Raw genomic sequence first — 19934 nt, 5'->3', positions numbered from 1 at the left:
AATAATAATAATAATAATAATAATAATAATTATTATTATTATTATTATTATTTATTATGTATACCCCGCCCATCTGCATCTGGCTGGGTTTCCCCAGCCACTCTGGGCGGCTTCCAACAGTACACTAAAATACAATAACCTATTAAACATTAAAAGCTTCCCTAAATAGGGCTGCCTTCAGATGTCTTCTAAAAGTCTGGTAGTTGTTTTTCTCTTTGACATCTGGTGGGCAAAAGGTCCCCAAACTAAAAACTCTGCTCCTTATTGAACAGGGGTAGGGAATCAGTGGCTCTTCAGACATGTTTGAACTCCAGCTCCCATGAACCATAGCCGTCAGGGGTGATGGGAGTTCCGTATCTGCATTGTTGAGGATCCACAACTCACAGTAGCCATGGCTTCAATGGCAGAGCTTAATATGCTGGAAAATGGTTTATCAGACGTATATTGACCCCTGTTGCATCTCAGAAGTTTGATAAGCAGTGGCTGCAACCTCAATATAATCCATGCTTAAAAAGCAAATCAACATTCCATCCCGAGAAAAAACTGTTTAGCAACCCTGTATAAATAAGTACGAACTCATTTTCAGAGGTAGCTCCAGAGTGGTGAACTGGGACATTGCTGCAACAGCAAAACCAACCTCACTTTGTATGGAGCACCCAAGAACACCAGGCAGTACAACATAATTCTCCATCTGTGTTTGCAGTTAAAGGAGTCCACTTTCCAAAGGACTCATTATTCTAGAATGGGAAAGTATGCTCTGCATACTTTTTCCTGCTTCTGCTGGTTGTGTATTTGTGTGTGTGTGTGTGTGTGTGTGTGTGTGTGTGTGTGTGTGTGTGTGTGTATGTGTTGGGGGGCAGGGAATAAAGAGCTAATCATTTTACCTAAACCTCAAATCCTGCCGCCCCCCCAATCCCTCTAGGTTCTCTCATCAGCCATTAACCCCAATCTCCTCTTCTCTTCATGCAACGCTCGGCTGCCCACCTTCTTTTCAGTAAGCATAGGCTCAAGATTATGCTTCCTAGCTCTGCTTTGCCAGTGTGCTCAGCAAAAAGTGAGAAGGAGCTAGATGTTCTGTAGATTCTCGCCTCCAACTGGGAACCCTGTACCAATGAACTTCCTAATCACACATACAGGCTTTATGCACCTACAGAGTACCAGGTATACTCACACTTTTTGAAACTTTCCACTGAACATACAGAGATAGTGGTCAGTAGGTGCGACCCCACTGAGGAATCCCATGTTTACTGAATGTGTGAATGGAAAGCGACAACATGTTCCAACCTGCCTTCTCAGCACAACACCCACTCCCCTATCATGTTGTCTATGAAACAGGTGAGAGACCATCACCTCTGTGGAACCAGGTAAAGGTAAAGGTAAAGGTACCCCTGCCCGAACGGGCCAGTCTTGACAGACTCTGGGGTTTGTGCGCCCATCTCACATCTATTGGCCGGGGGCCAGCGCTGTCCGCAGACACTTCCGGGTCACGTGGCCAGCGTGACAACGCTGCTCTGGCGAGCCAGAGCCGCACACGGAACGCCGTTTACCTTCCCGCTGGTAAGCGGTACCTATTTATCTACTTGCCCCCGGGGGTGCTTTCGAACTGCTAGGTGGGCAGGCGCTGGGACCGAGCAGCGGGAGCGCACCCCGCCGCGGGGATTCGAACCGCCGACCTTTCGATCGGCAAGCCCTAGGCGCTGAGGCTTTAGCCCACAGCGCCACCCGCGTCCCTCTGTGGAACCAGAAGGTACCACTATTCTCTCGATTTCTACCATCTCCACAAGGTGGTCTCCTTGTCTACCCTTCCTCATGAAAGTGCATTTAAAATAGCCCACTAAAAAAAACAGATGTGCTTCACTCTTAATTTCCCACTTGATTTCAGTGGCATTCAGAAATGCTCAGCTGTGGCTGAATTGCACTCTTTTTTTCTTTTCTTAGCTAGCTAACCTTGCCAGCACCAACAGACCAGCAGTTGATTAACTATCCATTAAGTGCAACACCACCTACCTTTCCCCATAGGTCCATTATTCTGCTCTCTGCCTTCCACCGAGCCAGACTCTGCGGAGGTGTTTTCCAGATTCTCCTGCTGCTTGGGCAGCTGTGATGGCGATGGTGACCCAGCTGTGTCTGTGCTTTCTGAGTGCCATGGAGGGCTCTCTGTTGAGGATTTCAACCGTTCTCTTGTAGCTTCTTTCTTTGGCTTCATGAGTTTAACCAAGGCTCTCGCTCCTATCCAGTGGTTTTTCCTATTATTGAGGGAAGGAGCAGCAATCATTTTGTTTCGTGTTTTTAGCACAGTGCAATGCTTATCTTTTCTCTCCACCATAAAAGAGTACTGTGAAAACTGCCTTGGCATCAGGAAGATGACATTCCCTGAGTCAATAAAAGTTGGGCCGCGTTTTGCCAGAGGATTTAAAAACCAAACACTGGGCAAAGACCCTGCATGGAGTTTTCACATAGACAAACATCCCATGAATTTTTTATTTGTTGTCACTTATGAGGACCTTTTCGGATTCCATTCATTAAAAACCCTTCTGGGAGAAAGATGGGGACTTAACACTGTAATTGCTCACTGCTGAGATACATACGGACACCAGTGCCCTTATCTATGAGCCTTATATAGCAGAGGTGGTGAACCTTCATCCCACAGGCTGAATGTGGCCTTCTAGGCCCCTCTGTCTGGCCCTTGGGACTCACCCCAGGTCACTACCCATCACTGGCACCTTCCTCAAGTGCTTTTGCCTGGATGTTGCATGTCCTTGAACTGCGTATCTTGCTGGCCTGAATGGAGGGTGGAGAAAAGTGGTCTGTGTGGTGTCTAGAGATCTTTGGCTTTTGTGTGGCAAATGTAGCTTACTGTACAAAGTAAGAGTTGCATCTGTAGCTTCACTCACTTTTGCTTCTGACCCTACTCATCGGTGGCATGCAGCCTCGGGCTGAAAAACGCCCCCACCCTTGCCTTATCAACAGTGACTATCTGTGCATCCACACATGATGAAACCTGCAAGGTGTGACCAACCCCCCCAACCCCAATATCTTCCCTAAGAGGAAATGCCTGTGCCTCAATAAACAGAATTTCTAGACTGCAAGAACTGTCAGTAAGTGGCCGCCTTTCCAAACACAAAGGCCCTCGCAATACAAGTTGCCCTCGCACACTTAAGGGGCATCTTTCTGCCTAGGAGAGGACTGCCCCTGTGCCATTTCAGCTTGAGAAAACTTACTTTTTTGGAGCCGGATCATAAAACTTATACTGATCCATTATTTTCTCCTCCAGTTTTTCTTTGTGTCGCCTTAATGCATTCAGTTTGTCACTGTTGAAAAACCAAAGCGGCAGGGGAAAAACAAGACATGAGCACTTAGAGGGTTCTACTTGCTAGGAATTGAGTATAATTAATAATTCAACTCTCACAAAGCCCGTGTCCCCGAGGGCAGGATTTTGAGCGATGAAAAGCCCTTCTGAGAAAGTACCTATCACACAGAAGTAATTAGCTTCATGATTAAGCACGTCAGCCGTCTAGTTGGTAGGGCAGCCACCACCAAAAAGCTGAAGCACAGGAAAACAACAAGGAGGTTTTTTAAATGTTTGCAGTCCTTGAGGGGGGGAAAGTGCTGGTTTTGTTTTGTTTGTGGAACGTGTGAGCTAAACTACCTCGGTAGATTAAGTCAAAATATGTTCAATACAATCACGACAAGTTCATGGCAGGATTTAATGACCACACAGTATATCTGGGCCTCTGGACAATGTAGTTGGATGCCTGGATAGTACAGGGCTGTTACCATGTCTGCTAAAAGTTTAGGGATCAGCCAGTACCATGTGAAATAGAACCTCACACCTTCATACCTGCAGCTTGTCCCAACAAATTTTACATAACTTACCAGGTGCATCATTCAATCTGCCATATGCCAGGTAAGCACATTTGACACTTAAAAAGAAACCCCAGAACTACCTTTATGTATGCATGCTGGCCTTAACCTGTTATATACACTACGAGTGAATGAAACAAGACTGCTGCTCTAGCTGTTGCCTGCCATGACTCATTCAAGAGTACTTGGGGTTTCAGGCGCACTTAAAGGCTTGCGTGCACCAGGCAAGTCTCAGGCAAGTCTCAGGGCTTGATTTCCCTCCATGTCTTGTTGCAAATCGCTTTTGCAACTTTCCAAAGTTTCAGCCACAGGTTGAGACGAAGCTTGGGAGGCTGCTCTTCATGGTCCAGAGGAAATCTGAATTATACATAGAGGCTAATACTAGACAGCACATCATAAGGATTATCTGTGATAATTGGCAACATCATTAGTTAAGTATCTTGCACTTCTTAAACCAATTACTTGGCATCAGTGTGTCCTGCACAGTTGCACTATATATTGGGAAATAATAATGATAAATCACACCATTCCTCCCAAAGAAACCCAGGATGGCAAAAAGATCCCTTTTTTAAAAAAACAAGCCTTATAGAAATAATTAAGTTGACAGAAACAATGGGTTGCATCCAGCACAAGTTTCAGCACCGTAACAAACTTCTGCATGTGCAGTGAACATTCTCCTTCCTCTATTGCTGCCTGCAGTCCCCAGCACAATCCCAAAATCTGCTCCAGAGACTTTGGGGGAGCCCTTAGAGAAGTTTTGGGGGTGCACAGGAGGAGGAGAGGAAGGGGAAGTCCCACTGAGTGGAAATCCATTTGTGCAGAGTTGGATACAAGTCAATATCTTTCAGCCATCGAATGCCGGGATGAACAGGATTAGTATCATTTTTTAAAATGCCTAAATGTTAATAATTAGGGGGAGAGGTGCACCTCATCAGGGAGGGCATTCCATGAGCAAGAGGCCACTACTGAGAAGGCCCTGACACAATTTCACACCAGACAGGCAGCACCCAGTGGTGATGACACCAATAGGGCATTGCCTGCCAACCACTGAGGTCTGCAATGGCTTATCTTCTAGCTACTTGGCATCCCAGGCCATTAGGGCTTTGCACACTGATACCAACACCTTGAACTAGGTGTGGCAACTCACACTGCAGTCAGTACAGTGCTTTCAGGAAATAACTCTCTGCAGCTTGCATCTGCTTTCACACCCTAGCATCAGGTTGTTCAAGTGCAGGAGCAGGGATCTATGCAATACTCTGTAAGCTGCGTAAAGTTGAGTAAAGGGATCACCCAGTTGCTCAGAAGCTTTTTAAATTGACTTTTGGCTGTAATGTGGCCCAAGGGACTCAGATATCCCCTTGGATGTCTCCATGCACCCTCATCGCCACGCTTCAATAACAGTCTCACTGACAACATGATAAATAAGCGGGGAGGGGAGTCTTACATATATTGCTTCTGTTCCTCATGATACTGCTCCTTGTTCTCCATGTTCTGCTCCAACAGCATTTGGTTCTGTTGACTCAGCATCTGGATCTGACTCAGGAGATGATGATTCTCTTCTTCCAAGTTTCCTTTTAGGCGAGCCAGAAGCTATTCAACAGACACATCACAGGTGAAGTTCCCCTACCTGCGCTTGTCTATTCACCATTAATAAAACAGCACCAAGCCAAAGGTCCTTTGTACCCTAAAGCTCACCAACTACTTTGGCGGTCAGATAGCGAGTGCCAAACCACTGCCACCAGTGCTAAGATGCACATGCATAAGTATGTCTCGCTCAAATAAATTACTGGCTGTTTGCTGCATTTATATTGTGGTAGCCTATCGCTTTCATTGCCATTCATTCACTGATTTTAACTGGGAGTGAAACTAGGCATGACAGGCTGCATAATCCAGCTTGGGTGATGCTGAAACCCTAACAAAGCAAGGTGGGGGGAGCTTTCAAGTGCATTGTGAAGCTGAGTCCCTGCTGGAATAAAGAAGCTAAAAAAAGAAGTAACAGTTATGAGACAGGAAAAGATGAAGGCATGGAAGAGGTGAGCTCCCCAACCCCATCCTGTTCTCCAGTCCACCCATCTCACTTTTTAAGGATTTGGCAGCAACCCAAGCCCAACACCAGGGTTTCCCCTTCAAATTACTGACATTTAAGTGCAAGTCAACGCCACTACATTTTGCTCCCTTTGGCTGCATTCTCACATGACAGTAAACCATGGTAAATGATTTACCACAAACACGCAGATAACTCTCACTTCATTTCTCCTTGCTAGCAACGATCCATCTTCCTGGGCTTCGCAGTATGGCTGAACCAGGGATTGTTGTTTGCTTCACTCCAAACAAAGGACAATCCGAAGCCAAGGTTTGTTCTTGGCTTACCAGTTGCTTGGAGTGAAAGAAGCCATAACTCCCAGATTGGACATTAATGTTACACCAAGGATTGTGGTTTGTTGCTCCTGTTTGCACCACAGAGAAGCAGTGAAGTGGGAGTGATCTTCCATGGCTTACGGTCCTCTGTGAATGAGGCACCATCTATTTATGGACTGGCAAAGTCTTCCTGATCCCAACAATAACCACCTGTATTTCATTGGTCCATAGATCTCACCTCACAGTGGTTGTCCAATTTAGTCAAGGAAATGTCCATGGTCTGGTACTGCTCCTTCAGCTCATCATAGCGAGCTTGACAGTGGTTCAGCTGTAGCTGGGAGCTATTCAAGGAGGTTTTCAGTTCCTTGGTGTGGACGTGAAGCCCCTCGTATTCTGCTTTGAGCTTGCTGTGCAAGAAATTAACCCTAAATAGGAAAAGCCAAACATCTCACTGCTTCCCTGTCCAAATCTCCAACAGCAATTCAAACCAGAAATGAACAGTTAAAACCTTGGTCCTTCTGAAGGGTAAGAATACAGTGTTTCTGAATTCTAAACAAAGAGGCAGGTCTATTTCTATTAGCAAATAATTAGTCAAGCATTAGATCTGCTAATAGTAAAATCTGAGAGGGATTACAAGTTTCAATGGTACCTCTGTTTTCCAAAAGCAAGGTTTTAACTTAATCCTACTCCATTTAAGTACAATTATGCCCTGCCCAAAATAATTACCAGAGCAGCGTTTGAGGGTGTATGTTTTTAATACTGGCATTTTCTAGGCTCATATTTCAGTTGTTCATTCAGTCCTGTGATAGATAATATCCTGCATTATATCCCCAAAATTTTGCCTATGACTAGGGAAGGAGATTACTGGGTGAAAAAAATATACAACATAGACACAGAAAGTATCGTCATCATGTTAAAAAGACAATGGTATAATGGAAGGCCTATAAAAACATTCCATACCTAAACTATATGCAATGTACTTGCAAACACCATGTTTTTTATATAGGTAAAAGGTAAAAAGGTAAAGGACCCCTGGACGGTTAAGTCCAGTCAAAAGCGACTATGGGGTGCAGCGCTCATCTTGCTTCAGGCCGAAGGAGCCAGCATTTGTCCACAGATAGCTTTTCTGGGTCATGTGTCCAGCATGACTAAACTGCTTCTGGCACAATAGAACACTGTGATGGAAACCAGAGCGCATGGAAATGCCGCTTACCTTCCCGCCTCAGCGGTACCTATTTATCTACTTGCACTGGTGTGCTTTCATTTTTTTAAAAAATAATTTTTATTAACCGACCAATCAAATCAAATCAAATCACATCACATAAATTCCGAATTACAAAGCCGAATTTTAAATTTTGTTGAGGGGACCCATATTTCAAGTTCCGAAGGGGGATTCCGATCATCTTCTTGCTACTGCGTTAATGTCCAAATCAGTCCAAATAAAGTTCATAATTCTATCCAGTCTTATCTTGCTGTTTCCACATCTCATCTTGTTCGTATATTTTTTCTCTTTTTTCTTTATGATCTCTTCTGGTAATCTCCTTAAGCAGATAAACACCAATTATAATCCTGTGTGAATTTTTCCGTTCGTCCAATCCTCAAATCGAGATGGTTTCCATATATCATCGCTTTCATAAATAACATCGCTCTTTCCATCATTAATCGCAAAACTGTCATTCTTAAGTCCCTCTGAGGAGTCTCGCTTTAAAGTGCTCACCCACAATATAAAAACAGCTCTATTTCTCCTCCCAGACTTAAGTCCTCCGACAGAACTTGCAAACATGGTGACGGTATTTTTAACTGCGTCATTCCAAAGCCCTTATACATTCCACGATCTTCTTAAAACATGCTTTGGTTAGAAAATTTATCTCCACAGTCATAAATCCACAGCTTAAGTCATTAAAATGACATTTCTGACTTGTGGGGGGTGGGGATTCTTGGTTAATCACTTAGAGGAAAAAAGAAGGAAAGTTTTTTCCCCCTCCCCCATCAAGTCCTTTTGCCATACCGAGTCTTGGCGTATCTTCTCATGATTTATCTTGGCCTCAACTAGAGCCAGGGCCTTCTCGGCTGCGGCTCCAAACTGGTGGAATGCTCTGTCACAAGAGACTAGGGCCCTGCGGGACCTGACATCTTTCCGCAGGGCCTGCAAGACAGAGTTGTTCCGCCAGGCCTTTGGTCAGGGCGCAGCCTGACTCCCTCCTCTGGCAACCTGCACAGAATTTTGCTTAATTGGTTGCCATCAATTTGATTTAATTAATTCTTATAATGAAATATTTTTAGATTGTGTGATTATTTGACTGATTATTTGATTGTTGTTAGCCGCCCTGAGCCCGGCTTCGGCTGGGGAGGGCGGGATATAAATAAAATTTATTATTATTATTATTATTCCTCCGACCCATCTTGTTTATCAGAGATCTCTTCAGTTAGCAGTCTTTACTCCCCCTCCTTCCTTGAAATATGTGCCTTCGCTTCCTCCTAATTGTTTCTTTTGAAGTTCTTGCAGCTAGAGGCGTGGATCAGAGACAGCGTCCAGGAGCGCCGAGATCCACAGGAGGGCTTTCTGCCTAGTGCCCCCATCCCCACAAATTCGGGGGTGGTATAGGGCACAGCAGGCAAGGGCAGCCCCCCCCCCACCCTTGGGGGGTAGGGAGGCTATTTACTCCCATCACAGCCTCCTAATTACCTCGTGTGGGTCGGAGAGATGTTATTGTCAGCCATCTTCCGATGCGCCTTTAGTGGCCCCTCATTGCACTGGTGTGCTTTCAAACTGCTAGGTTGGCAGAAGCTAGGACAGAGCAAGAAGGAGCCCCCACTGTTGTGTGGATTCAAACTGCTGACCTTCCAATCGGCAAGCCCAAGAAGCTCAGTGGTTTAGACCACAGCACCACCCGCATTCCTTCACCTTTTACATAGAACTGAGAAGAGAGAGACTTTCTGCAGGCAATGGCTTTTCCACCTGCCTTGCCCCACCCTTCAGCCCTGGAAGCCTTTCCCAGACCATGACTTTGAGAGCAGCAGAGGCAGCTGGGAACAGAGTAGCTCAGGGATAGTTTTTAAAGATAGTTTTATGGGTTGTGTGTCCTTGTTTTTCAATCTGATCCTTTTGTATGTTTTGTGGTATTTTATGCATTGTGATTTGCTGTTATTTTTCTTGATTATAGATTGGTAATTCTTTATTGTAGCTGATGGGTATGGACTGTTTAATTTTTATTTGCTGATGTTTGATTTTGCTGTTAACTGTTAGATTCTAGTGGATTGTTGAATACCGCTTTATTTGAAGTAGGTTGTTTATTTTGAAGTTATTGTGACTTTTTATGTAAGATCCAATTGTAACTATTAATGTTTGATGTTCTATATTTATTTTTATGGGTGTTGGAAGCCACCCAGAGAAGCTGGGGCAACCCAGCCAGATGGGTGGAGTATAAATAAAATTATTACTGTTGTTGTTGCTGTTTTCAATGAGGTGGGCTCAATCACTTGGGCAGAAGTTTGTATACACCCCTAGCAATGATATGGGATAAACCATGCCATCCCAAAGCAGGGGAAGCTAAGGTGCTGTCCTCTGGTGTTAATGAATTCCAATCTGTTGGAGGCCAATATAGCAGGGGTGGTGAACCTTCATCCCATGGGCTGAATGTAGCCCTTTAGGCATCTATATCTGGCCAATTCAGGCCTCATCACGGGACTGAAACTGCCTTGGTCGCACTAGTTGATGATCTCCGGCGGGCTAGGGACAAAGGTGAGAGCTGTTTCCTAGTTCTGCTGGATCTCTCAGCAGCGTTTGATACCATCGACCATAACATCCTTCTGGACTGTCTTGAGGGGCTGGGAGCTGGGGGCACTGTCATACAGTGGTTCCGCTCCTTCCTCCTGGGCCGTGTTCAGAAAGTGGTGGTGGGGGATGAGTGTTCAGACCCCTGGGCTCTCACTTGTGGGGTGCCTCAGGATTCTGTCCTCTCCCCCATGCTTTTCAACATCTACATGCAGCCGCTGGGAGAGATCATCAGGCGGTTTGGGCTGGGTGTTCATCAGTATGCGGATGATACCCAGCTCTACCTCTCTTTCAAATCAGAACGAGTGAAGGCGGTGACGGTCCTGTGTGAGTGTCTGGAGGCGGTTGGAGGATGGATGGCGGCAAACAGATTGAGATTGAATCCTGACAAGACAGAAGTACTGTTTCTGGGGGACAGGAGGCGGGCAGGTGTGGAGGATTCCCTGGCCCTGGATGGGGTAACTGTGCCCCTGAAGGACCAGGTGCGCAGCCTGGGAGTCATTTTGGACTCACAGCTGTCCATGGAGGCACAGGTTAAATCTGTGTCCAGGGCAGCTGTGTACCAGCTCCATCTGGTACGCAGGCTGAGACCCTATCTGCCTGCGGACTGCCTTGCCAGAGTGGTGCATGCTCTGGTTATCTCCCGCTTGGACTACTGCAATGCGCTCTACGTGGGGCTACCTTTGAAGGTGACCCGGAAACTACAACTAATCCAGAATGCAGCAGCCAGACTGGTGACTGGGAGCGGCCGCCGAGACCATATAACACCGGTCTTGAAAGACCTACATTGGCTCCCAGTACGTTTCCGAGCACAATTCAAAGTGTTGGTGCTGACCTTTAAAGCCCTAAACGGCCTTGGTCCAGTATACCTGAAGGAGCGTCTCCACCCCCATCGTTCAACCCGGACACTGAGGTCCAGCACCGAGGGCCTTCTGGCGGTTCCCTCACTGCGAGAAGCCAAGTTACAGGGAACCAGGCAGAGGGCCTTCTCGGTAGTGGCGCCCTCCCACCAGATGTCAAAGAGAACAACAACTACCAGACTTTTAGAAGACATCTGAAGGCAGCCCTGTTTAGGGAAGCTTTTAATGTTTGATGTATCACAGTATTTTAATATTTTTTTGGAAGCCGCCCAGAGTGGCTGGGGAAACCCAGCCAGACGGGCGGGGTATAAATAATAAATTATTATTATTAATTATTATTATTATCTGGAATGTACCGCGTTGCCCAGTAACATGTAAAAGGGGCTGGCATAATTTCTGAGGATGTGTACCTTTCCAGCTCTTCTCTCAGTTTCTGGTTCTCCGTGGTCACTAGTGCACTTGCTCTCTTTTCCTGCTGCAGAACCTCTTTTTCTGTTTTTAAAACCATTTCCAGCTCCTCCAGTTTGGATTTGTGTTGTATCAAGCTGTTATATCTGCAGGAAATAGATAAAAGAATGGCTGCCATTTTGCCTTAATGCGTCTCACGATTAAAACGATTCAGAAAATCGAGATTATTTTTCTCTGTGTCAACAGATTCTGGTGGTCTATTGTAAATTTATGTATTTGCATAAGCCACAATGCAACCAAAGATAGGAACTTCTCTTGCATGCCTAATTGTCTGTGATTCGGATTGATAGGACCTGAAAGTTCTTATCTATGGCTGGATAACATCCATATTTTTTTGGTTTATTCCATGTACTTAAACCACATACAGTGGTGCCTCGCAAGACGAAAAGAATCCGTTCTGTGATTCTCTTCGTCTAGCGGTTTTTTCGTCTTGCGAAGCAAGCCCGTTAACGGATTAGCGGATTAGCGCTATTAGCGGCTTATCTGCTGATCAGATCAGCTGATAAGTGGCTTAGCGGCTTAGGAAAAAGGGGGGGGGGAGAAAAAAAACCAGCAGGAACTCGCAAGACATTGTCGTCTTGCGAAGCAAGCCCATAGGAGATTCGTTTTGCGAAGCACCTCCAAAACGGAAAACCCTTTCGTCTAGCGGGTTTTCCGTCTTGCGAGGCATTCGTCTTGCGGGGCACCACTGTACATTGTAATTTATATATTTTTACACACACACATTTTCAAACATCTGATACAGGAGAAACTACTGGCACATACAATATTTCCAACACAAGGAACTTGAGAAGGTTGCCAAGTCATCAGGGGGGGAACGTGCAGATCAGCCTGTTATTGTGCTTTCAAACAGATGCTTGATCTGCTGAAATCTGCAAGTGATGCTTTTCATTACATGGAAACATCATCTGCTAATATCTGCAGAGCAAACTGCTAAGTAAAGGCTGAGACCTGTTTTTGTGAGTTGTTTTTTTTTTTAAGTTGGCAACCCTTTTTACAACCCCATCCTGCAGTAAATCCCCCAGGGGGGCTTCAGATGTGAATAACTCATTTATTCCAAGAGGCTATGCAAGACCCACTAACCTTTCTCCCAGATCTTTGTGCTCCAGATCCAAGTTTTTATGAAGCGCTTTGAGGCAGCTGTGCTGTTTTATCAGCATTTCATATTCTGTCGACTGCCGCTCGTGCAGCGAGGCCAGGTGCTCGTGGTCTTGCAGGAGGGACTCGTATTCTGCCTTGAGCTGATCTTTCTGCTTCAACAGATTGTCACATTCGTTCTCCTTGGTCAGCTGCTGGTTTTGGAGTAGAGCGTTTTGGGCCATCAAGGAAGCACTCTGCGAATTTAGGGCTGAGTTCTCCACCTAAAAGTTTCTCAGAGAATCAAGAAACGTTTCATCAGCACACACAGGGGTAAATTATATAAAAGGTGCTTGCACTGCTACACCACTTTGGAACTGAATGCCTGATAGAGAACCTTTCTCTCATACCTACCTGCTGATATGCGAAGATCTAGTGTGAATGTCCTCTTGACAGGGGAATCAATAAGGAGCAACTGAAGAAAGGCATTAATTACCCAGGCACCCCCTGACTGCAGAATTTCCTTCCTTTTCAGGTGTGCTTTGTGTTGACCTTTCTGAGTTTTCAGTGCCAATTGAAGACCTACTCATTCACCCAAGCCTTTGATTGACTTTGTCTTGCTGCACTTTGCAATGAGTCATTTGATTACGTATGTGTTCTTGCTTGCTTTATTGATTACTGCATACTGATTGCATGGTTTTTATTGCATTTTATCAGTACCGTACCCTGATTTGACAATCGTTGTTAAATATTTTATACTTCCGAGCTGGGCTGGGGAGGAAATTAAAGGAGTGGAGTTTTGGGGGGGGGAGGGCAGGATTCTATCCCCCGCGGAACACATACTAGGGAGGGATGTGTCTCTGGAATGTGTCAAGTCTTGCACGTGTGTGTTCACAAGTCCATTCCGTCCTTCATTTTCATTTTTAAAAAAATCAATATAAAAACTCAAATTTAAACATGTATTTTAACCATAAAATGGATATTTAAAATAAATTTTGATCCCAATACAAGCCTTTCTAAATGCATCTTGTCCTAATATATGCATTTTTAAAATAAATATTGTTGTTAGATGTGCATGCTATATTGCAATATGCAATATAACATCCATTAACAACAAACTCAGGTTTCCGATGTTTACCTTTGGTGGGAATGGGAAGGAATGGATTGACCCAACAGCCAACAAGCTCACTTTTAAGCACATTTTGGTTTGTTGGTTTGTTTGAGCTGAGAACTATATCACACAAAATGATGGAAGATGGAATCCAACAATATTTGGAGTGTATCAGGTTTTCCACCTGTGCATTAAGTTTTCCAAATTACGTAACAGCACTAAATCAAGAACAAAAGAAAGGGTGAAATCCAGTGTTGTGCTTTTCCACTCGTTCCATTAGCACAAACATTTCAGCTTGCTAGAGGGAATGATCCTCCCTCTCCTCCCTCAGTTCTGGGGGTTCTCCTGACCACCAATTTCGGGGGTGGGAGGAAAGGGGAGAAAGCCCCGTTGCATAAGCAGAAGTCATAAGCTGAATCACGCCCATAAAATCAAAACATACCTCAATTTCCCTGAAAATACACCAATGTATTAATCTCATAACCTTGTAGGAGAGGGTAATCTTTCTTTACCACCAGATGGACTCAAAATGATAAGACCTTTGCTAGAAATTGGCTAATTCCATCCCATTTTAAACTGAGCCACCTAAAATGTTTCTGGCAGATGTGCACAGTAGGGATTTTCCTGACCTGGAGCTTGGCTGTTTGTGTTTGCATGGAAGTGTTGTGCTCTTGAAGGAAGGCATTTTGCTTCTGTAGTGTCAGGATCTGATTGTTGAAGGAGGTGTTCTGGGTTTCCAAATGTCTTAGCTGCTCCTTCAGAAGCTGCTTCTCTGCATGTAAGGCTGCATTCTGATAGGAGAAACAGAAATGAAAAGGCAGGAGGAAAAAGATTCAGCAGCTACAGATTCTTCAGAGCATCTCTGACGCAAGGGGAGCCTACACAGTCTTCCATTTTTCACAAGCAAACAGCTCATGAGTACCCTTAAAAGTTATAGATGCTAAAGTGGGGCCAATACTGCCTATGTTAAAGAAAAAAGCAGGAAATAATGGTTGCAAGTACCCTGCACCCCAGACTTTCATACAGGTAATGAAGCAGCAATGGTAGTGGACTTCCATCCTTCTTCCCCTAAATCAATGGTTTAAAGCTGTGTTCAAGAGAGAACTGGGACCCTTAGGAAGCTAATCAGGGATGTCTTAATGACAAGGTCTATAATGTCAAGACAGTTTCTTGAATTGCCCACCAATGCAGATCATCTCCAATATGCAAACAAAGGTGTGCTGAGTATGTTTTGGCACATTTTCATTCTTCCGATACAGTGTCAACAGTGTGCGCAAACACCATCAAATGTGCACCAGCAATTTCTGCAGAATGCATGAATGCCTTGGCAGACCACTGAATATGGAAAGGGTTGCCTGTAGGTGGAAGAAGCTTGGAAACCACCAGCCTTAATAATGAGCGTCTGCAAAAGAAAAGAGGGCTTTGTTCCTCTTTCTTATTCAGGCACATTCATTGAGCTCTGTATGGGAGAAGGTGTAATACTGTAGAAGACTGACATAAAGTATGAAGTGAAGAGAAAGCATTCTGAAAATGCATGCCAGAGGAAGGACCTTCTCAGGGGTAGCCCCTCAGTTATGGCTCCTCACAGAGATATGGCTGGCATCAAATATCTTGAGTTTTGGGCACCAGCTGAAGACCTACCTTTTTGCTCAGGCATTTGCTGAACATTACTGCCTGTTTGCTATTAATATTTTAGTTTTAGTTACTGAGAGTAACGTGGGATATTTATTTATGATGTTACATTGTACATGTTGTATTTTGATTATTTTTTAATGTAGCCTGCTCTGGGATTGCTATCATAATGAGGAGTAATACATGTTTTAAACAGATTCATAAAATAAGGGATGCTCCACACATTATGATTTTCCTACAGAGAGAAGTTCCATAGAGGAAAATATGTCAGAGCTTTCAGAGCCACAGGCTTGTGTAATTGGCACGTGGTTCCCTCTCAGCACACATACACAGAAATCAACCATCAATGGGCTGTACCCAACATTATCTGTCTGCTAGTGCCAGGACTCTTACGCTAACGTGGACAGGTGAGATTTAAAGCTGCTCAAGAGAAGAACCCAATGCAACAGCTGCACTCGAAGAAACTTGTTGCACAACAGATTGAGCGATGCATCGTGAAACAAAGCTATCAGCAACCTGCTTATGCATGTCTCTTGTGCAACGAGGTTCCACCGTCAGCAAAGTGTTTTGTTGGAACAAGTATACCACTAAGTGAATTCACCTTAGTGCAACACTGGCTACAGTGCATCACATAGGATGAACATAATAAGCTAACCCAGTAAAGGACAAAACTCACATTCCTTTCCAGTTCTATAGCTCTGTCTTTTACTTTCAGAAGCTCCATTGTTGCTTCTTTGTGTCCCTTTTCCCACTTTTCCTTTGTCTGATGACAGGAAACCAAATTTTCATTGGGCTGCTTCAATGAATTCTGCAGAAGGATTCCATCCTCTTGCTTCTGCTTGGCACCCTCAAAGTCCCTCCTCATCTGTAATACACATTGTTTGTAAATATGCCAATAAATAGAACTGTGAAGTCTACAGGAGTAACTTAGCCTAACCCTAAACCCATTATCAAAAAACAGATGATCACAACCATATATATCTGTTAAAAACATTCAGCATTCATCACTTTAACTACTACTTTTTATTGCTTTTTTCTATTAATATTTGTGAGGTTTTTAACCCAAACATTGCAATGTATATGGAAACCTGTTTTCAACTGTTTTTACACTGATGGTACATTGGGTATAACAACCTGTCATTGCTTTCTGGGTCTTGAATTTCTGCAATCTATCTCTTGAATAATTTGTGTTTTTAAAGACTTCATTAGGCCAGTATTTCCCAAACTTCTTGTAGGAGAGGCAACATTTGTCAGGGCCCCACATGGGTTTTCTATGGAACTACATAAACACACAAAGTTGCCATTTGCCCCTGCATACAGCATGTTTGAAGGCAAAGAGCAGCCAGGGGTGGCGACATGATAGGCAGTTAACTGGTGTGCATTGGGTACAATTTCACGACCTGGATGGAGTACAAATTCCACAGTTCGCTTTTCTCCAGAATAAAAAGTGGCCCACGTGCTTTTCAAACAATCAATTTTTCATAACATGCAGTTTCACCCTTTATATTATGAAGCAAAGGTTTCCCTCTTACGGTGTTTAGTTCATTCTGTAACTGCTGATTCAAGGTGAGAAACTCTTGCAGCTGGGCCTCCAATACAGCAATTTTCTCTTCTTTATTGGATAGCGTTGTCTTTAGGTCACATTCAGTTTTGCTTTCCAGTATCTTATACTTCCTGTGAAACAATGACCATATCAGTAATGAGAAAGGCACAAAAATTCTGCCATATTCAGGTGCAAAAATTCTGCCATATTGAGGCGTTTCAGCCATTCTTCCTGAATATTAGAAAAGAGCCCACAGAACCATTGACTTTCCATCAGTATCCTACTTTCTCATTTGCAGAGATGTACTTATGGGGTTAGGGACGTGGGTGGCACTGTAGGTTAAACCACAGAGCCTAGGACTTGCCGATCAGAAGGTCAGTGGTTCGAATCCCCGCGCTGCTCTGGTTCGCCAGAAGCAGCTTAGTCATGCTGGCCACATGACCCGGAAGCTGTACGTCGGCTCCCTTGGCCAATAAAGCGAGATGAGTGCCGCAACCCCAGAGTCGGTCACGACTGGACCTAATGGTCAGGGGTCCCTTTACCTCTACTTATGGAAATTAGAATAAAAACATCCGGACATGCGTAAAAGGATGCTGTATGGGGACTGGCCTGGGGTGGGGGCTTGTATACTGGCATCCATGGATGCATGCTGCTAGACCAGGTATAGAGAACTGGGTATGGGCAGGGCAGTGGGCCAGATCCTTATCTCCTGCATTACAACCCCCAGGGCCAAGTTTGACAGGTGGGTGAAGCTATGCTCCTTTCAATCTCCTGACATCACAACGATGTCAAACTTGAAATCAAACTGTGTAGGCAAAGCCGTAGCCCATTGCAAGTCCTGATGATCAGCTGATCACTGGGGCTTACAACCCCCTGTGCATCTCTGTTTGCAAGCTCTTCTCAAGTACTGTGCCAGCTGATAGTTGGGGCTTGTGAAGCCCTTGTACACAGTACTCTGTAAGCCCTGGCAATCAGCAAAGCACAGGGAAAACCCCTTTTGGGCCAGTCACAATGGTACTTGATGGGATATGTGATGCTACACATTTAGGGCAGGTGTGCATGCCTTTGCCCAAATGGTTTGGTGGGCCACACAAGGCGACCTGGAGGACCTACTTGGGCCCCACACTGGGTTAAACATACAGTAGCACTGCCACCTATGGTGAACAGTGCAGTTGGAAGGGAGAGCAAAATAAAGGTAAATCCTTGTACTCATGCCATTCTACTACATTACAGATATTTTTGCAGATGCCATGTATCCACATCTCCCTGAGAATAATTCAAATAGCAAGTGATATGGAAAGCAGAACCATTACTTGGCAAAATTGCAATATTTACGGTAAGTAAATCCCTGATCTCACTGAAACTCAGTGAAGCTAAAACTTCATATTTAATTCACTATGGCTTGCAAGATGTCCCTACATCTGTGCAGCTGGCATCTCTGTTGACAGCCTTGTTTGAAGAGAAAGTCAACTTCACAGCAACTCTAGGACTAATAGGAGACTTTCATCTACCTATAGAAGCTTCTGTTAGAAACAAGTAATGTGGTAATTTAGTTCCTTTAGAAGAAACAAATAGGAGCACCAGAGAAATCCCACAAACTTTTGACAAGAGTACAAAGAACCTAGGAAATTGTAATGAGGGGAAATTGAGGCAAAATGTGCCAGAAATCCTTCCAAAACAAAAAGGTGGTCTTCTCACTTCTCATTGTTGCCATTATCAGTCTCTAGGAGCAGCTCCTTATTTAATCCGATCTTCTCCAGTTCCTGGTCCAACTTGTCCATCTCACTAGACAATCTCTGGCTCTTCAACTTCTCAAGAACCAAATCCTGCAAATAAGGACCAACTTAATTAGTAGCCTAACAGTGAAAGAGACAACATAATTGCTTTTCTTTACAACAATATTAGAATTTGGAAGCCCTCTGGGCCACTTCACAGAAGACTTTTCTTGCACAGTTGTCACTATTGGGAAGAAAAACTATGTCATCTACTGTACAATACTTCTCAAGATAAAAATTTGCACTGGATGAAGAACTGAATTTATCTTTGTGATAAACCACAGTTAAACCAAATAGTCCTTAATCAACCATAGTTGCACATTTAGTCTGAACCGGCAAACTGTGATACCAGCTTTCAAAAAAGTTGACATAATAAGAACTCTGAAGTATGGTTTGGTATCTTGGCTTGTTGTAAAATTTGTCAGTTTGTATGAAACAAACAGATATGGATAACTGGGAACTTCCCAGTTCAATTGTGGGCCACAGTACAAGAGGAATCAAAGAGGCTCTGTGTACAAGCCAAAGGCTCATGTTTAACTTGGCTTAATATCTTAGCAGGTGTTTGAGCAAAGTCACTCTGGAACCAGCCTATTTTAACTGTGTGAACCAGGCCTTAATTTGTGAAGAAACCTTTGCTGAGGATTTACGACTTCAATGTTCTGTGTTCTTGAAATCACAGCCTGCCTGTGAAATATGACTCTCTCTTCTGTGATTCAGAAATCAGGTCGGCACTAGGCAGTGATTTACTAATAACTCTACAACATCTAGATTGTGGATCACAGAGGAGAGTGCACATCACCTATTGCGGGGGTGAGCAGAAGGTAGATTGGGATCTGAACTTCCATTAGTTCAAAAATGAACAACAACAAATGAACTTTGTTCATTTACATTAGGCTGCTGCAATGAAGAAAGTTAACCAAAGTAGACACTGGGGGGAAAGGACTATAAACTAAGCTCAGCTCAATTGCAGATAACAAGTTTCTAGGGGTCACAGTGTTCTTCAATTATTTTGTGTTGTCTAATGCCTTTTCTACCTGGCTCTGGTTGGCACACCTTGGGGTTCTAGTAAAAAAATTTAAAAAGTGGCTCCAACAAGCCTGAGGTCAACAGAAATGGTAATGAGAATTCAGCCCCCTCTCTGGGCCATGACAAGATGTTATGCTCCAAATGGCCACATAGTGTCCCCCTAATTCCCTCAGTTGCATTGGCTATACGTTATATATAGGGTGAGTCTTTTAAAAGAGGCCCCATGGAATATGTGTACAGTGGTACCTCGGGTTAAGTACTTAATTCGTTCCGGAGGTCCGTTCTTAACCTGAAACTGTTCTTAACCTGAAGCACCACTTTAGCTAATGGGGCCTCCTGCTGCTGCCACACCACCGGAGCACAATTTCTGTTCTCATCCTGAAGCAAAGTTCTTAACCCGAGGTAATATTTCTGGGTTAGCGGAGTCTGTAACCTGAAGCGTATG

General features: G+C 44.2%; 1 protein-coding gene and 1 long non-coding RNA gene across 4 annotated transcripts in view; one reads left to right on the top strand and one right to left on the bottom strand.

Annotated features, from left to right (window-relative positions):
- CCDC88C (coiled-coil domain containing 88C) overlaps nucleotides 1-19934 on the bottom strand; it is a 102064-nt gene that overhangs the window by 11683 nt on the left and 70447 nt on the right. For all 3 annotated transcript variants that reach the window (XM_082231832.1, XM_082231831.1, XM_082231833.1), the window contains 10 exons: nucleotides 18387-18514; nucleotides 16678-16819; nucleotides 15822-16010; nucleotides 14143-14304; nucleotides 12409-12686; nucleotides 11268-11411; nucleotides 6461-6647; nucleotides 5309-5454; nucleotides 3222-3311; nucleotides 2008-2246 (listed from right to left, as the gene is read on the bottom strand). In XM_082231832.1, the coding sequence (XP_082087958.1) occupies nucleotides 2008-2246; nucleotides 3222-3311; nucleotides 5309-5454; nucleotides 6461-6647; nucleotides 11268-11411; nucleotides 12409-12686; nucleotides 14143-14304; nucleotides 15822-16010; nucleotides 16678-16819; nucleotides 18387-18514 (1705 nt within the window). The remainder of the gene's footprint in view (nucleotides 1-2007; nucleotides 2247-3221; nucleotides 3312-5308; nucleotides 5455-6460; nucleotides 6648-11267; nucleotides 11412-12408; nucleotides 12687-14142; nucleotides 14305-15821; nucleotides 16011-16677; nucleotides 16820-18386; nucleotides 18515-19934) is intronic.
- On the top strand, nucleotides 83-1999 carry LOC309538915. Its single transcript, XR_014222496.1, has 3 exons — nucleotides 83-828; nucleotides 861-1364; nucleotides 1745-1999. It is a non-coding gene; the product is annotated as an uncharacterized lncRNA (long non-coding RNA).

This window comes from Podarcis vaucheri (assembly GCF_965113315.1).
Source record: "Podarcis vaucheri genome assembly, chromosome: 1".
Lineage (NCBI taxonomy): Eukaryota > Metazoa > Chordata > Lepidosauria > Squamata > Lacertidae > Podarcis > Podarcis vaucheri.
The sequence above is the reverse complement of the archived record's forward strand: the minus strand, read 5'-3'. Positions and strand labels throughout refer to the sequence as shown.